Source organism: Dendropsophus ebraccatus, chromosome 4 (assembly GCF_027789765.1).
Source record: "Dendropsophus ebraccatus isolate aDenEbr1 chromosome 4, aDenEbr1.pat, whole genome shotgun sequence".
Taxonomy (NCBI): Eukaryota; Metazoa; Chordata; class Amphibia; order Anura; family Hylidae; genus Dendropsophus; species Dendropsophus ebraccatus.
In genome coordinates, this window is record NC_091457.1 from 165,691,312 (window position 1) to 165,709,719 (window position 18,408).

Consider the following 18,408-nt stretch of genomic DNA (forward strand, 5'->3'; position numbering starts at 1 on the left):
ACTGAGTGTATATACCTCTACCTGGTCACTATACTGAGTGTATATACCTCTACCTGGTCACTATACTGAGTGTATATACCTCTACCTGGTCACTATACTGAGTGTATATACCTCTACCTGGTCACTATACTGAGTGTATATACCTCTACCTGGTCACTATACTGAGTGTATATACCTCTACCTGGTCACTATACTGAGTGTATATACCTCTACCTGGTCACTATACTGAGTGTATATACCTCTACCTGGTCACTATACTGAGTGTATATACCTCTACCTGGTCATATACTGAGTGTATATACCTCTACCTGCTCACTGTACTGAGTGTATATACCTCTACCTGGTCATATACTGAGTGTATATACCTCTACCTGGTCATATACTGAGTGTATATACCTCTACCTGCTCACTGTACTGAGTGTATATACCTCTACCTGGTCATATACTGAGTGTATATACCTCTACCTGGTAACTATACTGAGTGTATATACCTCTACCTGGTAACTATACTGAGTGTATATACCTCTACCTGCTCACTGTACTGAGTGTATATACCTCTACCTGACCACTGTACTGAGTGTGTATACCTCTACCTGGTAACTGTACTGATGATGGTGGGTGATTGGTGCAGGCTGTTGGGGTTGGTGCAGGGACGGTGCTGTAGTATTTAGCTGGCAGTATGCTTTCAGTGACTAGTGTCCATGGCCAGTCCCTCGGGGGGGGGGGGGGGGGGGGGGCAGTGGCATTTGGTGCTGGTGGTAAAGGGGGGGGGGTGTTTTGTAAAAACCTGTTACTAGTTTTTCTCTCAGTTTGGGTCTGAGTGCTGGAGCTGATAGACGCAGCTGTCCTCTCTCCTCTCCTAATCCTGCACAACAGCAGTCACTGAGCTCAGTTAGATCAGAGAAGAAATCCAGCGGACCGCTCATACAAGAGTCTGCATTGATACATTGCCCTCTATAAAATTTTAAATATACAAAAAAGGGGCCCGTGGAGCCTCGGTTGTGAGTCTTACATTATGGGAATAGCCAGATATCCCTCCAGGGAATGAAATATGTTGCTAAGGGGGAAATCACCAAACCTCCCTGATACGTAGCCCTTTAAGGGACTCGCAACCAAAGCTCCACGGACCCCTTTTTTGTATGTTCTCTCCTAATCCTGGATAACAGCTAACACCCCATATATTTACATGAACTTGCAGCTCCGCTGACCCCTATCTCTCCGATACACATGAATGCTTAGCTTAGCCAAGTGTGCATGGGTTTTTAATAGAAAAGGGAAGAAGTTTTCCTGTGTACTCCTCTAAAGGCAAAATATATCTCTACAAGACATGTATATACAGCTATGTACACACTACAAGACGTGTATACACAGGTATACGGACATGAGGTACCAAAGACTAAGGGTGTTGTAAACTAAAGGATGTATATTTGCCAGAATTCTTATCACACCAGTTGTTGGTGATAATTTATTAGATATTCACCGCAGGAAATTATTGTTGACAATCTGGTAGATATTCGTCGTGAGAACATGTAATATGTTAGATTATTAATTACTATCATTCGAGTATTGCTGATAACTTACTAGATATTTGTCATAACATTAGGTACTGTGGAACGCATGGGCTATCTAGGTTGTAGTCCTTGGGGTATTTATGTGCCCTACAACTTAAGAGGACACACTAGTGATGTTTATTGTACAAAATGAATTTGTTGTTCTTGTATCAGCATATTTAGCCTTTGGTCAATGGTTAGGCTAGGTTCACACTGCGTTTTCAGCATCCGTTTAACGCATCCGTTTTTTGCAAAAAACGCATGAAAAACGGATTGCAAAAAACGGATTCATTTGTGTGCATCCGTTTTTCCATTGACTTCCATTATAAAAAAAAACGGATCCGTTTTTTTTGACGGACCAAAACGGACAAAAAAACGTTGCTGACCCTATTTTTCTGGACGTAAAAAAAAAACGGATCCGTTAAACGGATGCTGAAAACGCAGTGTGAACCTAGCCTTATCGGCAGTGGAGCGCACAGGGCAAATGTGCGGTGATGTATTAACACATGCAATATGTGCTGTAGAATGCATAAGCGTATACACTCATTTCCTGACTTGCGCCATGGGTGGAACGCACACATTGTGGACGGCCATAAGGGAACACATCACATGTATGACGGCCTCACTTCAGTCAAATGGGTAATTTGATTATGAATTTTAATTCCAGTATATATGATATATAAGCTGGACTACTGCTAGGAATCATTGCCCCTGACGAAGTCACCATTTGGGAGTGACAATACACGTAGGGTTTGATCTAGAGTAGCCTACAGGTTCCTGGGTGATATTTTCATTATGTGATATTATTTGCTGGTGCTTTGTTTTTGCTACCTATTTTTTCTCCTCCCTTATTGGGGATGATATTTTGGCCATAAGCGATATTATTGATGATTGATAACGTGTCTTTGCGCTGTTACAGTTGGTTTACATTGGGCACTAGCACTTTATTGGTTTGTGTATTTATATGAATTTTTGATTTTTTGGTAATGTCTTAAAGTTTCATTGTATGAATTATTGGTATTTGCACTTTATTGAGGGAAAACTAGGCTTTGTATCAACTCTCAACAGTAATTTATGTGAAATTTATTATCTTTTATTTTGGACCCTTAGGGTGCGTTCACACCTACAGGATCTGCAGCAGATTTGATGCTGTGTTCAGTTATTTAAATGAAATCTGCTGCAGAAAATCAGCTGCAGATCCTGTAGGTGTGAACGCACCATTAAACAATATAAAAGTAGCTCTCTGGTGTGGAAGTAAGCAAATCCTGTCTGCTTCTTTGTAAATCCTACCCTTTATGGGTGTTTTCAATTTTTTTTTGTCCAATTTGTCCAATTTAAGTTTTTTGTTTTGTCCAGTTTCTTTTGTATATGATGAAGTATTGTTGAATAAAATTTATATATTCTTTTGATTACTTGTGGGTGCACCTATTCTGTGTGTTTGTTTTTTTACACAGGTATAGAGACACTACAGGACGTGTATATACAGGTATACAGCTATGTACACACTGCAGGACATGTATACAGACACTAAAGGACGTGTATATACAGAGGTATACAGCTATGTAGTACATGGCTGTACATACATGTCCTGTAGTGTATACATAGCTGTATACCTGTATATACACGTCCAGTTATGTCAGTATACCTATATACACGTCCAGTAGTGTGTACATAGCTGTATACCTGTATATACACGTCCAGCTCTGTGCTGAGACCCCTAATGTCAAATAACTTTATTGACCATAGACTAAATGGCCCAGCCTCGGGTTGCTGCTCAGTAAGGGCTCGTTCTCACTGAGCAAAATCAGCTGAATTTCTGCGCTGAATCAGCGCTGAAATTTCAGCCGTTTTAAAATAGGTGCAGAGCTAATTTCCATTGTGTTGAATGGAAATTCTGCTCTGCAGTTCACACAGTGGAATTTCCGCACTGAACTAATCCGCTTTCCGCCAGAAGAATGAACATGTTCATTCTTCCGCTAGCGGAAGCCTATACAAACCAATGGGGCTCTGATTTTCTGTTTCAGCGCGGAATACAAGCGTATTCAGCGCGGAATACAAGCGTAATACAAGCGGAAATTACTCGCTGAATCAGCGCGGAAATGGGGAAAAGGGGGGGGAGGAGGATTCTAGTATATGTTCTGGTATAGTCTAGTTTACTCACCAAATACTCGCTGAATTTCAGCGCTGAATGCATGCTGATTCAGCACGGATTCCTCGAGTATTCCGCGCTGAATTTGTCAAGAGCTGATTACGAGCTGAACACTTTCCTAGCGGAATACGCAGGGATTCTGCTTACATTCTGCTTATATTCTGCTCGGAATTCAGCGTCAGTTAATTTTAAGGCGGAAATATTTCCTTGCGTAATCCGCTCCTTTTGCTCTGTGTGAACGTAGCCTAAGTTACATTTATTTATTTATTTTTTACTGTGGTATGGCACAGTGGGTGTGTCATAAATATTGCTCAATTACCGCAGCTGCATGTATGATTAACCTTTATCACACACCTTTATCATCTACCACCATATACACTCACCGGCCACTTTATTAGGTACACCATGCTAGTAGCGGGTTGGACCCCCTTTTGCCTTCAGAACTGCCTCACTTCTTGGTGGCATAGATACAACAAGGTGCTGGAAGCTTCCTCAGAGATTTTGGTCCATAGTGACATGATGGCATCACACAGTTGCCGCAGATTTGTCGGCTGCACATCCATGATGCCAATCTCCCGTTCCACCACATCCCAAAGATGCTCTATTGGATTGAGATCTGGTGACTGTGGAGGCCATTGGAGTACAGTGAACTCATTGTCATGTTCAAGAAACCAGTCTGAGATGATTCTAGCTTTATGACATGGCGCATTATCCTGCTGAAAGTAGCCATCAGATGTTGGGTACATTGTGGTCATAAAGGGATGGACATGGTAAGCAACAATACTCAGGTAGGCTGTGGCGTTGCAATGATGCTCAATTGGTACCAAGGGGCCCAAAGAGTGCCAAGAAAATATTCCCCACACCATGACACCACCACCACCAGCCTGAACCGTTGATATAAGGCAGGATGGATCCATGCTTTCATGTTGTTGACGCCAAATTCTGACCCTACCATCCGAATGTCGCAGCAGAAATCGAGACTCATCAGACCAGGCAACGTTTTTCCAATCTTCTACTGTCCAATTTCGATGAGCTTGTGCAAATTGTAGCCTCAGTTTCCTGTTCTTAGCTGAAAGGAGTGGCTCCCGGTGTGGTCTTCTGCTGCTGTAGCCCATCTGCCTCAAAGTTGGCCGTACTGTGCGTTCAGAGATGCTCTTCTGCCTACCTTGGTTGTAACGGTTGGCTATTTGAGTCACTGTTGCCTTTCTATCAGCTGGAACCAGTCTGCCCATTCTCCTCTGACCTCTGGCATCAACAAGGCATTTACGCCCACAGAACTGCCGCTCACTGGATGTTTTTTCTTTTTCGGACCATTCTCTGTAAACCCTAGAGATGGTTGTGCGTGAAAATCCCAGTAGATCAGCAGTTTCTGAAATACTCAGACCAGCCCTTCTGGCACCAACAACCATGCCACGGTCAAAGGCACTCAAATCACCTTTCTTCCCCATACTGATGCTCGGTTTGAACTGCAGGAGATTGTCTTGACCATGTCTACATGCCTAAATGCACTGAGTTGCCGCCATGTGATTGGCTGATTAGAAATTAAGTGGTAACGTGCAGTTGGACAGGTGTACCTAATAAAGTGGCCAGTGAGTGTATACTGTATATACACACACACATGTACAATCTACCGCCATATATACTGTATATACACACCTGTATCAGCTACCGCCGTATATACTGTATATACACACGTACAATCTACCTCCATATATACTGTATATACACACCTGTATCATCTACCGCCATATATACTGTATATATACACACGTACCATCTACCGTCATATATACTGTATATACACACACCTGTATCATCTACCGCCATATACACCTGTATCAGCTACATATACATCAGCTACCTGTAACATGTACCGCCATGTATACTGTATATACACACCTGTATCTTCTACTGCCATGTATACTGTATATACACCTGTATCTTCTACCGCAATATATACTGTATATACACCTGTATCATCCACCGCCATTTATGCTGTGTATATATACACCTTTATCTGTCGCCATATATACTGTATGTATACACCTGTATCATCTGTTGCCGTATATACTATATACACACCTGTATCATCTGTCGCCTTATGTACAACCCTGTATCATCTGCTGCCATATATATTGTATATACACCTGTATCATCTACCACCATCTACACTCACCGGCCACTTTATTAGGTACACCTGTCCAACTGCACGTTACCACTTAATTTCTAATCAGCCAATCACATGGCAGCAACTCAGTGCATTTAGGCATGTATACATGGTCAAGACAATCTCCTGCAGTTCAAACCGAGCATCAGTATGGGGAAGAAAGGTGATTTGAGGGCCTTTGAACGTGGCATGGTTGTTGGTGCCAGAAGGGCTGGTCTGAGTATTTCAGAAACTGCTGATCTACTGGGATTTTCACGCACAACCATCTCTAGGGTTTACAGAGAATGGTCCGAAAAAGAAAAAACATCCAGTGAGCGGCAGTTCTGTGGGCGGAAATGCCTTGTTGATGCCAGAGGTCAGAGGAGAATGGGCAGACTGGTTTGAGCTGATAGAAAGGCAACAGTGACTCAAATAGCCAACCGTTACACCCAAGGTAGGCAGAAGAGCATCTCTGAACGCACAGTACCTCCAACTTTGAGGCAGATGGGCTACAGCAGCAGAAGACCACAACGGGAGCCACTCCTTTCAGCTAAGAACAGGAAACTGAGGCTACAATTTGCACAAGCTCATCGAAATTGGACAGTAGAAGATTGGAAAAACGTTGCCTGGTCTGATGAGTCTCGATTTCTGCTGCGACATTCGGATGGTAGGGTCAGAATTTGGCGACAACAACATGAAAGCATGGATCCATCCTGCCTTGTATCAACGGTTCAGGCTGGTGGTGTCATGGTGTGGGGAATATTTTCTTGGCACTCTTTGGGCCCCTTGGTACCAATTGAGCATGGTTGCAACGCCACAGCCTCCCTGAGTATTGTTGCTGACCATGTCCATCCCTTTATGACCACAATGGACCCAACATCTGATGGCTACTTTCAGCAGGATAATGCGCCATGTCATAAAGCTAGAATCATCTCAGACTGGTTTCTTGAACATGACAATGAGTTCACTGTACTCCAATGGCCTCCACAGTCACCAGATCTCAATCCAATAGAGCATCTTTGGGATGTGGTGGAACGGGAGATTGGCATCATGGATGTGCAGCCGACAAATCTGCGGCAACTGTGTGATGTCATCATGTCACTATGGACCAAAATCTCTGAGGAAGCTTCCAGCACCTTGTATCTATGCCACGAAGAATTGAGGCAGTTCTGAAGGCAAAAGGGGGTCCAACCCGTTACTAGCATGGTGTACCTAATAAAGTGGCCGGTGAGTGTATACTGTATGTACACACCTGTCGTATGTGTTTATAGCAGCAAATATGAGGCAATATGTATTTTATATATATATATGTATTTTATATATATATGTATTTTATATATATATATATGTATTTTATATATATATATATATATATATATATTATATATATATATATATATATATATATATATATATATATATGTATATGTATTTTATATATATATATATATATATATGTATTTTATATATATGATATATACACACACGCCTATACCTGTATGAACGTCTACTGTTATATATGTCAATAGAGCCCATATACTGTACACCCCCCTATGTGATCATCTACCACCATATGCGTCTATAAATGCAAACATAGTGCCATATTGTGTGTATTGTGTTGTGCACCTACACGTGTGTGATATATAGAGCTGACCTTATATACTGTATATTATGTGTGGGATTATATATTACTGATTTGATATTTTGGACTTCATTATACATGATCACACTTAAATAATACTGTTACCAGGTTGTGATTCCACTTCTGGCCCGGTCTCTTTAGTGACGGGCTGCTCAGCCAATCACTAGCCGACATGGGACAGCACCACAGCCAGTGACGGGCCGACCAGCCTGTCACTAAAGAGACCGGGCTGAAAGAGTCAGCGGTGAGTGGGCAACGTGGGCAAAAACGACTGCGGGACACTGGAAGAGATTAGGTAAGTACAGACTTCAGCCGTTGTCCACAACACTACACATAGCGATGAACTAAACTTTATTTTTCATACTAAAAGGAAAGGCTGCACGGACATCACTAAGGAGAAGTTTTATATTTGTGTTTTAGGGTATAAACACACACACACCGTATACGCAGCGTATTTACTGCTGCAATACGCAGCAAATACGCAACAAAAACGCAACAAATACGCAGCAGATGAGATCTAAATAACTGAACACAGCATCAAATCTGCTGTGTATTTGCTGCGTATCTGCTGCGTACATGGCGTGTGTGTTTGTACCCTAAGGGTATAAACCCACACACCGTATATGCAGCGTATTTACTACTGCGATACGCAGCAAATACGCAGCAGATTAGATCTAAATAACTGAACACAGCATCAATCTTCACCATGACATCTGCTGCGTATACGGTGTGTGGGTTTATACCCTTAAACGCAATCAGTACAAAGACCTTCTGAGGTGTCACAGGGGCGTGTGATAAGTTTGGGGTCTCGGCAGAACAAGCCGATTGAGTCTGATTACTGGAAGACTCAGCAGGAAGGCCTCAACCAAAAACAATCAAAACTTTTGACATGTTCCTGTGACCTGTCACAAATTATCTTTAGCATTCTTCGTGTCACAGTCGCCATAAAAAAAATTTTCACATGTCATAGAGACATGTCAAAAGTTTTGATCAATCCAGGAGTGTTCACACCCGGCTCTGTCATGTGATCAGTCGGGCTCCTAATGTGAGTCTATGGAGCCCGACTGATTGTGCTGACACAGCGCAGGGAGCTGCAGCGCGGTCTTCGACTGGCTCTTTCTCCCAATCAGTACAGGTGTGAACACTCAGACCTGGACCGTTCAAAACTTTTGACATGTCTATGCAGTCTCTAAGACATATCCGAAGTTTTTTATGATGACATTAACACTTTAAGGCTATGTTCACACAATGTAGGTTTTATAAAAAGAATGTTCGTTTTCAATTAATACAACGGCTGCTCTTTTCATAGTCAAATATGTTGCATTGAAGTCAATGCAAACAATACCCGTTGTTCACACATTGTATTAAACAGTGGTTGTTTGCCATGGCCGTTGAAGTAATTTACAACAATTATTCCCAGCCGTTGAGCATTGACAATATACAATGGCCGGTGTTTTGTGAACATAGCCTAAAGTGGTATTCCATAAGCATTAAAGTGAAACTATTAGCAGGTTAGACCTGTAACCAGGGCTGTATTAACAGCTGCTGCTGCCCTAGGCACTAAACCTGAAGACGCCCCATCTTCTTGCACCTATTGGCGATACTAGACCTGACTAATACCATCATACCCCCCACCCCCCTGGAAAAGACACCAGATTTACTGGCAAGTCTAAACAGGAGGAGGGAAACTAAAAAAAATAGTTTTTTCTGTCCCCCTGCTCCCTGGTGCTGCCCCCTGAAAGGTGGTGCCCTAGGCACCGGACCACGGGTGCCTAGTGGTAAATACGGCCCTGCCTGTAACTACAACTCTGGTATCATGTGAACAGGTGCTGTGCTGTGTTACACACGATGAACCCCAGGCACACTTATTCACTGTGTAGTGCAGGTGGCGATCAGCTGATCATTGTGGGTGCTGGGGGTCCTGTGGAGAGCTCATCAGTCAGTTCTGCCCAGAAAAACCTTTAAAGGGGTATTCCGGGAAAGATTAACTTTTGCCCTATCCATGGGATAGGGGAAAAGTAGGAGATCGCAGGGGTCCGACCACTGAATCCCCTGGCGATCTCCGTATCGGACTCCGGCCGGCTCTGTTGCGAATAGAGCCCCGTGTCTGCACGCGACTTGCAGCTCTGTTCATTCCTATGGAGTGACGGAAAGAGCAGAGTTCAGCTCTCTTCTGGTGTACCCCATAGGAATGAATAGAGCCCCAATACGGAGATCGCTGGGGTGTTCAGTGGTCGGGACCCCCGTGATCTCTTACTTTTCGCCTATCCCATGGATGGGAGAAAAGTTTTATTTTTCCTGGAATGCCCCTTTAAATATAAAAGCAACACCCCCCCCCCCCCCCCCTTGGAGAGAAAAACAGTTTTTGCTGCATTGAGTTTTTTTAAATTTTACAAATATTAACATTTTCAAGAACATACATATAACATGCCCAACATAGTCCGGTGCCGCATAGTATACATTTTTCTTTTTAATCTGTTCTACGTGTAAAGCAATGGCTGACCAAAACTGCAAGTCACCAGCCAATCAGCAGCCCACCATGTGGTCTGTGTGGTTAGAAGCATGTGCCAAGTGCACCAGTATTAACCCTTGGTTTGTTTCCTTTCAGTGGAATGTGTGCCCAGGAAATAACCTGGATTGCTGAGCCATGTCGAGCAGACAGCTGCACCTATCCATTGTGAATCCGCCTCCGCCTGAGTACATCAACCGCAAGAAGACCGGCCGCCTCACCAACCAGCTGCAGTACCTGGAGAAGGTGGTGCTGAAGGCCATATGGAAGCATCACTTCTCCTGGCCCTTCCAGCAGCCGGTAGATGCTGCCAAGCTCAACCTCCCTGTAAGGCTGTGAACGTGTAATATAGGGGGTGAGATCACAATGCAGAGGGTCCCAGAGGACAGAGTGTAGGTAGCAGGGTATTTACTATTCCCTTGCTATTTGTAATTTACAGTACAATTTACACTACTGTAGGGCACTAACCCTTTAACTATGAAGAACATCCGGCCATCACAAGCAGCTCAAACGTGGCCGGGGTGCCCTTACAATGAGAAAATCAACAACAAAATCAGATTGTACCTTTCACCTATGGGATTGTCTGGGGAGAACAGGTCCTATCTGTGCTTCTACCCAATGCTGCACTTCCGACCTACCTTCCAAGACAATAGGGTGGTAAGTATATGTTGGTGACACCACCCTTTGCACACAGTATCCAGTAGCCACTGCCCAATGTGGCTGCAACATCCTGCGGCTACTAAATCTCACATGCAGGCGCTGTTCTGTGCACAAGCACTATTATATTAGAGCTCATGCACAGAACTTGCCAGGCGTGGGATATTACGTTGGCAATGACTAGTACCCTTTAATGTACTCCCACTTGTACTGATATTCTGTGTGAATTTGCATCCGTTACGTGTGAGTGTAGCCTTGGTCCCCATTCACATGACGCTCTGTATGCCGGTTTTCATAAATGTCCCCCTATAGGTTTAGGGAAACAGAGTCCATACTAGACAGTGGTCAGCCCCATTAATTTTAAGGGGCCACAAGGACCACACTGAGGTATATGTTGGCATATTATGTTGGGTGACTTGTGATCAGTTCCAGTGTTAATAGCGTTGATCTCTGACTCCCCATATGCAGCAGGGGCTGTGCACTCCTCACAGCGCTACCTTAGGGGCTGGGCTGTGACTCCCAGATCTATTGTTCCTGACACTTTATGTAAGTAAGTATAAAATCACTATCTCTATCCGTCCAGCTCATACACTTCACTTTAGTAGTAATTGGCTTTCCTGGTCTGCACAGGCGACCCCATATTCAACTCTTAATCCCGTTTAATGACTCTTTGATACGTGTCACGTTCTCCACCTGATCAGGCCTGTTATGGAATGATGGAATTATTTTCTTCTCATCGTCTGGGGCGTATATATATGTGAGAGGTCTGGACTAAGAGCGCAATAATCACTGCTGATACTGGATCTTATGGCCATAGTGGATCCGTCATTTTTTTGTCTGTGCGGATTACACAAGGCGCATCAATCGTCTGGTTTCTGACAATTTATTCCAATTATTCTGCTTATCTGGGATGTGAGGGATAAACGACACAAAGGGTAAAGATATCGAGGTCGGCGGCAGCTGAAGTATTTCATCACGTTCATTTCTATAATTGCAGCTTAGTAAGCCAGGAGTCAGTCTTAAAGGGGACCTGTGACTGTAAACATGCGGTCTGAGCCGCAGGCAGCCGGGGTTCAAGCAGGATTTGCTGAAAATTATGGATTTGCTAAATGTTATGTATTTCTGAGCGAAAATTCTTAGAAAATTTGCAACTTATTGAATGAAATTCCTTAGCATTCTGAGCTCATGATTTCAGTGGGCGGTCCTGAGCTCATGAGTCCAGTGGGCGGTCCTAAACAGTCATTGTGACAGTCTTTACTGTACAGGCGTTTGCACGCAGGGCCTCCCGCTGGACGACCAGAATGAAGCAGGAATTTAAGAATATAATAATAATGTTACCCATAGCAACCATTTGGGTAATTTTGGGATGATTTAATGGGATTATATCAACTATATACTTTTTTTTTTCTGACTGTAGATTTTATTTTATATTCTGAATTCTGTACGTGATTATGGCTGCGTCTATCATCATATGCTTTATGCCTGACCTGTGCAATGCTCATTGCGCAGGGTGGATCTAGGTGAGCCATGCTATCACCTACTGTGAATGGTGGATCCTATATTATCTGTACTTCTCACTTGTATCATTAGCAGACACAGACAGTGGGTATAGGCTGGTGCTACTAGGAGGCGACACTAAGCAAAGAAAAAAGCCTTGGCTCCTCCCACCAGGCACTGAGCTTATCAGTTTTAGCTTAGTGTCAGTAGGAGGCAGACACTTTGGCACTGATTGGCTGATGGGGACCGACGGGAGCAGGTAATGTTTGCTCCAGGTTGCGGGGGGTTAAAGGGGTCGGGTTACATACTCGCAGCGGAATGAAAATTACACTGCGGGTATGTTAACCCCATTGAGCTTCACAGTACATGGATTTGCAGCAGGTGGGAAATCATAGACTATCAGTTCTCCCTGTTTCCCCAACGAGCAGGGTAAGCAGCAGTGGGCTGCTTCCACATAGCACAGCCATGTTTTCCCCGCCAGGCATTTCCTACCAGCCGACGTCCGCCGTTAGAAGAGGGGGGCAGGGCTCCGCCTAATACAGTCTGACACAGTGCTCTCTGCTTCCACCTCTGTCCATGTCAGGAACTGTCCAGAGCAGCAGAGGTTTTCTATGGGGATTTGCTGCTGCTCTGGACAGTTCCTGGCATGGACAGAGGTGGCAGCAGAGATCACTGTGTCAGACTGGAGAGAATACACCACTTCTTGCAGGACATACAGCAACTGATAAGTACAGGAAACAGGAGACTTTTAAAGTAAATTACAAATCTATATTAACTTCCTGATTTAAAAGAAAAAGATTTTTGCATGATAACCGCTAGTTAACCCATAGTTATGCTGAGCCAATCGCGGCTGAGCAGCTGATGCCGCGGCAGACGGGGGCCGGCATGAGGGACTGCTGGAGCGGTCTGGCCGGCCTCCCGAAGAACACGTTGTCGACCCAACATGGCGGGGTCGACAGTGAATACGTAATTATAATGCACTACACTCCCCGGGAGGGGGGAACACTGGAAAGGGGGCCATTCAGTTAAATAACACACATTACAAAGGTGTATAACTTTGTAATGTGTATTATTCCGTGAATAAATATTAAACGGCGCACTACTCCTTTAAGGCTTAATTGTGTGGTACTTGCGCCCTCTAGTGTTTATATGAAATTACTGCAGTTCCCATATCTTTCTATGGAGGTTAGGGTTTTAATTTTTGCTCCCTTCCCCTTCAGTGCAGCTTTCCCTAAAGTTTTGTTTGCTGAAGTATTTTTCTCTTTTGCCGTATCATAGGACCACTGACACTCTGAATTAGCTTCCTATAGCACTGACTATAGTTAAAACAGCAGGATCAACACAGCACTGGTGCTGCAGGGGTGCCCTCCTCTGTCGCGTATGTTGCCAGTCATATTGTTTTTTTTCCACAGCGATACATCGTGCCTGTCGTGGCACTGACTATGGCTACATCAGCAGTCACGTGTCACTGACCATTGCTACATCACCTTACTCCCCCCTGTAGTCGGGGTAAAGGGGTTGCACAGAGGTTCCCTCCTGCCTGTCAACTGTTTTTCCCACACTACTACCCTCAATACACCCTTCGAGGGGCGAGGTACTTTGAGGTGTCCTATAGATTTCCTCCTTACTTACAGCTGTTGCCTGATGTGCTGCAGCTCTAGGTTCCTTCCTTCATCACATCTATTCCCTGTCATGTCTGCAGTAACAGTCATGGATCTCAGACCATATTGACCTGTCCCTGCGAATGCCATCTATCCTCCAGTCCCCCCACAAATTGAGCTGTACTGTGCCGCAAGCAGTCCTCGTTTTACAAAGGAAGGTTCACTTTCTTGTGCCTCGTAGTCTTACGTTTGCTTTCAAGCATGTAAGTGGGAATCCCAGCCATCTTGCAGGGGACCTGATCACCTCATTCCTTTTCGGGGTATTCATCATCCATGTGTCTCCAGTGTGCTCTCAGGGAATCCTTCATGGCTGACACCCTTGTTTTGAGTCTACTTTCATGCAAGTCCCCAGACTATGCAATTATTGCTCTTTGTCCTGGAGTGATATTTACAGATGGATGTTCTTGTTGCTGTTTGTGTAGTCCCTTTGGCCTATGTTGCCATAGGTGTCAGCGACTGTTCCACTGGGTTCTCTCCCACTTTCGTTCCACTTCTCTTTGCATGATGGTTTTCTCTCTACGAATACTAAGGCCCTGTTATCTGGAGCCCTAGCTTTCTTCTAGCTTTGCATCATATGATACGAAGATCAGCCCCTATTTGCTCCTGCTCTGCTTTAATTTAAAGTGAGCATCTACAGTGGAACCCCTTCAAGCTCTTCTATCCTGAGAGACTATGTGGGGTGGTTGATACTGGTCTCTCCTACTGCAGACCACATAAGACCCTGTATCTCTGTCGCCTGCCCCTTTTGGTGCTTCTCCTCAGCCCCGGTGAAACTTGTTCTATGGGGGGGCGCTGTCTGTGGGTCAGGTCTTCTGCCTGATCCATATCGATTTTGCCCTGCCTGTGCCATAATATGACATTGGGGAACCTCCACCTGGATGTTGTCATCTAGGCAGAGCAACCCTGTGTTCATCCCAGACTTTCATGCTGTATTTTTTCTGGTCCTGAGTATTTGCCATTCTGTCTCCATGATAGACATCTTTTGTGCTTTTAGTTGCACTCTCTGCTTTTCAGGTGATAAATCTTTCCTGCTAAGTCCTGTCTCCTGGTCTTTTGCATGTACACTGTTCTCCTCTGGTACATTATACCTGCTATCAGGGCATTCTTGTAAATTTTCCAGGTCTTCCCAGGTTTAGCAGGGATCTGCGTTTCCCTACCTAGCATCACCATCTCAGTTACCTGACTAGACTCATGGGGGTTGCCTCACCTGGTCAGGACTTTGTGCAGATCAACAGACAGTTTAGACCTTTGTCTTTGGACCAAGGACTGGTAGAGGTCTATGGCATAACCAATCTGCTTGGTTACCAGTCATTGGTCCTGGACACGTCTTTGTCACCCTTTGGCTTGTCCAGTGGTCATTTCTTAAGCCCTCGTCGTTACCTGACATCTACCAGACACCACTTTCCCTCATTCCTTCCCTCCTTTTTTTTATCTCTGCGTACAATAAGACTATGTACGAGCCCTCCTGATGGCTTCCTCCTGCTCCATTCAGGTTCGACCTGTCTGTCGTTTCTCCCAACCTTTTACACATGGCTTCCCCTTTCATTTGCCCATGTTCACCATCTCTCCATCCTGGGTCTGGGTCAGGCATTTATCCTTTCCTTAAAAGGGAAGTCCGGGCAAAAGATATGTTATTGCCCAAAAAAAGTTATGAAAATCACTAATAGACACTTATTATGGGAAACGCACCTATAGTGCATTTTCTCTGCACGTACTACAGCATGGCGTGTTCAGGTCTCTGTAAAGTTGGTTACATCACGTCACATAAATTCCTGCTGCTCCTGTCTGTCCCACCACTGCAGTAGGTGCCTCTTGTCTCCATAGACTTCTATGGGCATCCATAACCTGATCCCTTCATGAGCTCAGCTGAGCAGTTTTTAAGAGTAAACTATTTAAGTGAGGGTTGTTTAGTGGTAAAGTTTTTTTTTTTTTTCTCTGATAAGATATTTTACAAGTTTATTACATTGGTTTGTTCTGTTGATTTAATACCAGGTCGTTGAAGGTTGTAGTTGGTATCTGCTCTTGCCATTTGCTCCTTTATCTGGTAATGACAATTTATCATTTTTAAGGGTTTGTTCACCCCAAAAATTTTTTCTTTCAAATTAACTGTTTCCTAAAAGTGCCAGAGATTTGTAATTTACTTCTATTTAAAAAAAACAAACACCTTTCTTCCAGTACCTATCAGCTGCTGCATGTCCTGCAGAAAGTGCCGTATTCTCTCCAGTCAGACACAGTGCTCTCTGCTGCCACCTCTGTCCATGTCAGGAACTGTCCAGAGAGCACTGTGTCAGACTGGAAAGAATACACCACTTCATGCAGGACATACAGCAGCCGATAAGTACTGGACGACTTGAGATATTTTTAATAGAGGTAAATTAAAATTTTTCTGGCACTTGCTGGGACCAGGGGATTTAGAAGAGAAAACAATTTGGTGAACAACCCTTTTATTGTTTGTTAGTTTGCATTAACTATATGACCTGTAAACTTCCAATAATGCAGAATATCTGATAGTCCGAAAAGAGACTTGTTATGTTTTCTGATTTGCCTTGCAGGATTATTATCAAATTATTAAGAATCCAATGGACCTGAGTACAATACGGAAAAGGCTGGAATATAACTATTACCCCCGGGCTCTGGACTGCATGCAGGACTTCAACACCATGTTCACCAATTGCTATATATACAATAAGGTAAAGTTGTCACGCACCTGATGTTTCATCCCCCTTCGCAGGGAATCACAAATCCTCGGCATATTGTGCAGCTCCTGGTGGTCACCTCTCAGTATGTGGTCTTCCTGCCCCTGTGGTGATGCATAACCACATGTCTGTATGCTGCACCATCACTGTTGCACGCATTATTTGCACATGCAGATTATTTTATTTTTATTATATTTTTATTGGTCTTTCAAAAATAAAATTGTACATACAAGCAGGAACGCTAACCGCGTCCAGCAGACGGAAAACAATTTCAAACCAATGAACAGAAAAGAAAAACCATGTGCTTTTAGGAAATATAGGCTTCAAGTCCAATTAGTATTCATCAGTAGATCATATGTCAACAAGAGGATAGCGGGGTACATCTTCTATTCTCCCAACCCCTCCATACTGAGGGTAAGTCCACACCTACCCAAAAGTATTAGAACATCATCACTGCACATGCAGATTTAATGGTAACTTATTGCAGGTTTTGACTTTTCCACCCACAGCAAATACATTGCACTTTATGTAGCAGATATAGACCTGCTGCAGTTTTACAGGTCTGTTGTTGCATTTAGATGCCATTTTTTTTAAAGGGGGATTTCTTTTTTTCTTTGAAATCAACTGATGTTGCAAAGTTATATAGATTTGTAATTGACTTCTATTTAAATATATCCAGTCTTCCAGTATTTACCAGCTGCTGTATGTCCTGCAGGAAGTGGTGTACTCTCTCCAGTCTGACACAGTGCTCTCTGCTGCCACCTCTGTCCATGTCAGGAACTGTCCAGATCAGGAGAGGTTTTCTATGGGGATTTGCTACTGCTCTGGACAGTTCCTGACATGGACAGAGGTGGCAGCAGAGCACTGTGTCGACTGGAGAGAATACACCACTTCCTGCAGGACATACAACAGCTGATAAATATTGGAAGACTGGAGATTTTTATATAAAAGTAAATTAAAAATCTATATAACTTTCTAACACCAGGTGATCTGAAAGAAAAATAGCCTTTTAAAGTTTTATCCACTTGGCTGTTAATGTAATCCTCCTTGGGCCTTCAGTGCATAAATCCATGTGAATTTTAAGATGACAGAATTTGTTGAAACCATACGGAAAGTCAGACTTTATTATCCTGTTATGGCGTGAACTTTCACATGTACAATGTATTCCAGCCCGGGGATGATATTGTCTTAATGGCCCAAGAGCTGGAAAAGGTGTTCATGGAGAAAATAGCTGAAATGCCCCACGAAGAAATCGAATTGTCTGTGGTTGGAAACAGAAGTGTTAAGAGCAAGCTGCGAACATCTTCTGAAGGAGGTAATGATGTGACTTGATGCGGAAATCTGTGCTGCAGAATATCAGGTTATCTATAGCTGCTGGCCGTACCACACACATACTGACGTCCTCTGCCCCCTCCAGAACAAGTGACCAATGCTGACGTCCTCTGCTCCCTCCAGAACAAGTGACCAATACTGACGTCCTCTGCTCCCTCCAGAACAAGTGAGCAACGCCAATACCCTCTGCCCCCTCCAGAACAAGTGACCAATGCTGATGTCCTCTGCCCCCTCCAGGAAAAGTGACCAATACTAATACCCTCTGCCCCCACCAGGAAAAGTGACCAATACTAATACCCTCTGCTCCCTCCAGAACTAGTGACCAATACTGACGCCCTCTGCTCCCTCCAGGAAAAGTGACCAATACTAATACCCTCTACTCCCTCCAGAACAAGTGACCAATACTAATACCCTCTGCTCCCTCCAGGAAAAGTGACCAATACTAATACCCTCTGCTCCCTCCAGAACAAGTGACCAATACTAATACCCTCTGCTCCCTCCAGAACTAGTGACCAATACTAATACCCTCTGCTCCCTCCAGGAAAAGTGACCAATACTAATACCCTCTG

General features: G+C 43.9%; 1 protein-coding gene across 7 annotated transcripts in view; it reads left to right on the forward strand.

The window, feature by feature from the left end:
* Positions 1-18,408, forward strand: part of LOC138789095 (bromodomain testis-specific protein-like) — a 52,825-nt gene that overhangs the window by 6,045 nt on the left and 28,372 nt on the right. For all 7 annotated transcript variants that reach the window (XM_069967665.1, XM_069967668.1, XM_069967664.1 and 4 more), the window contains exons 2-4: positions 10,096-10,323; positions 16,364-16,501; positions 17,678-17,822. In XM_069967665.1, the coding sequence (XP_069823766.1) occupies positions 10,135-10,323; positions 16,364-16,501; positions 17,678-17,822 (472 nt within the window). In that variant the 5' untranslated portion in view covers positions 10,096-10,134. The remainder of the gene's footprint in view (positions 1-10,095; positions 10,324-16,363; positions 16,502-17,677; positions 17,823-18,408) is intronic.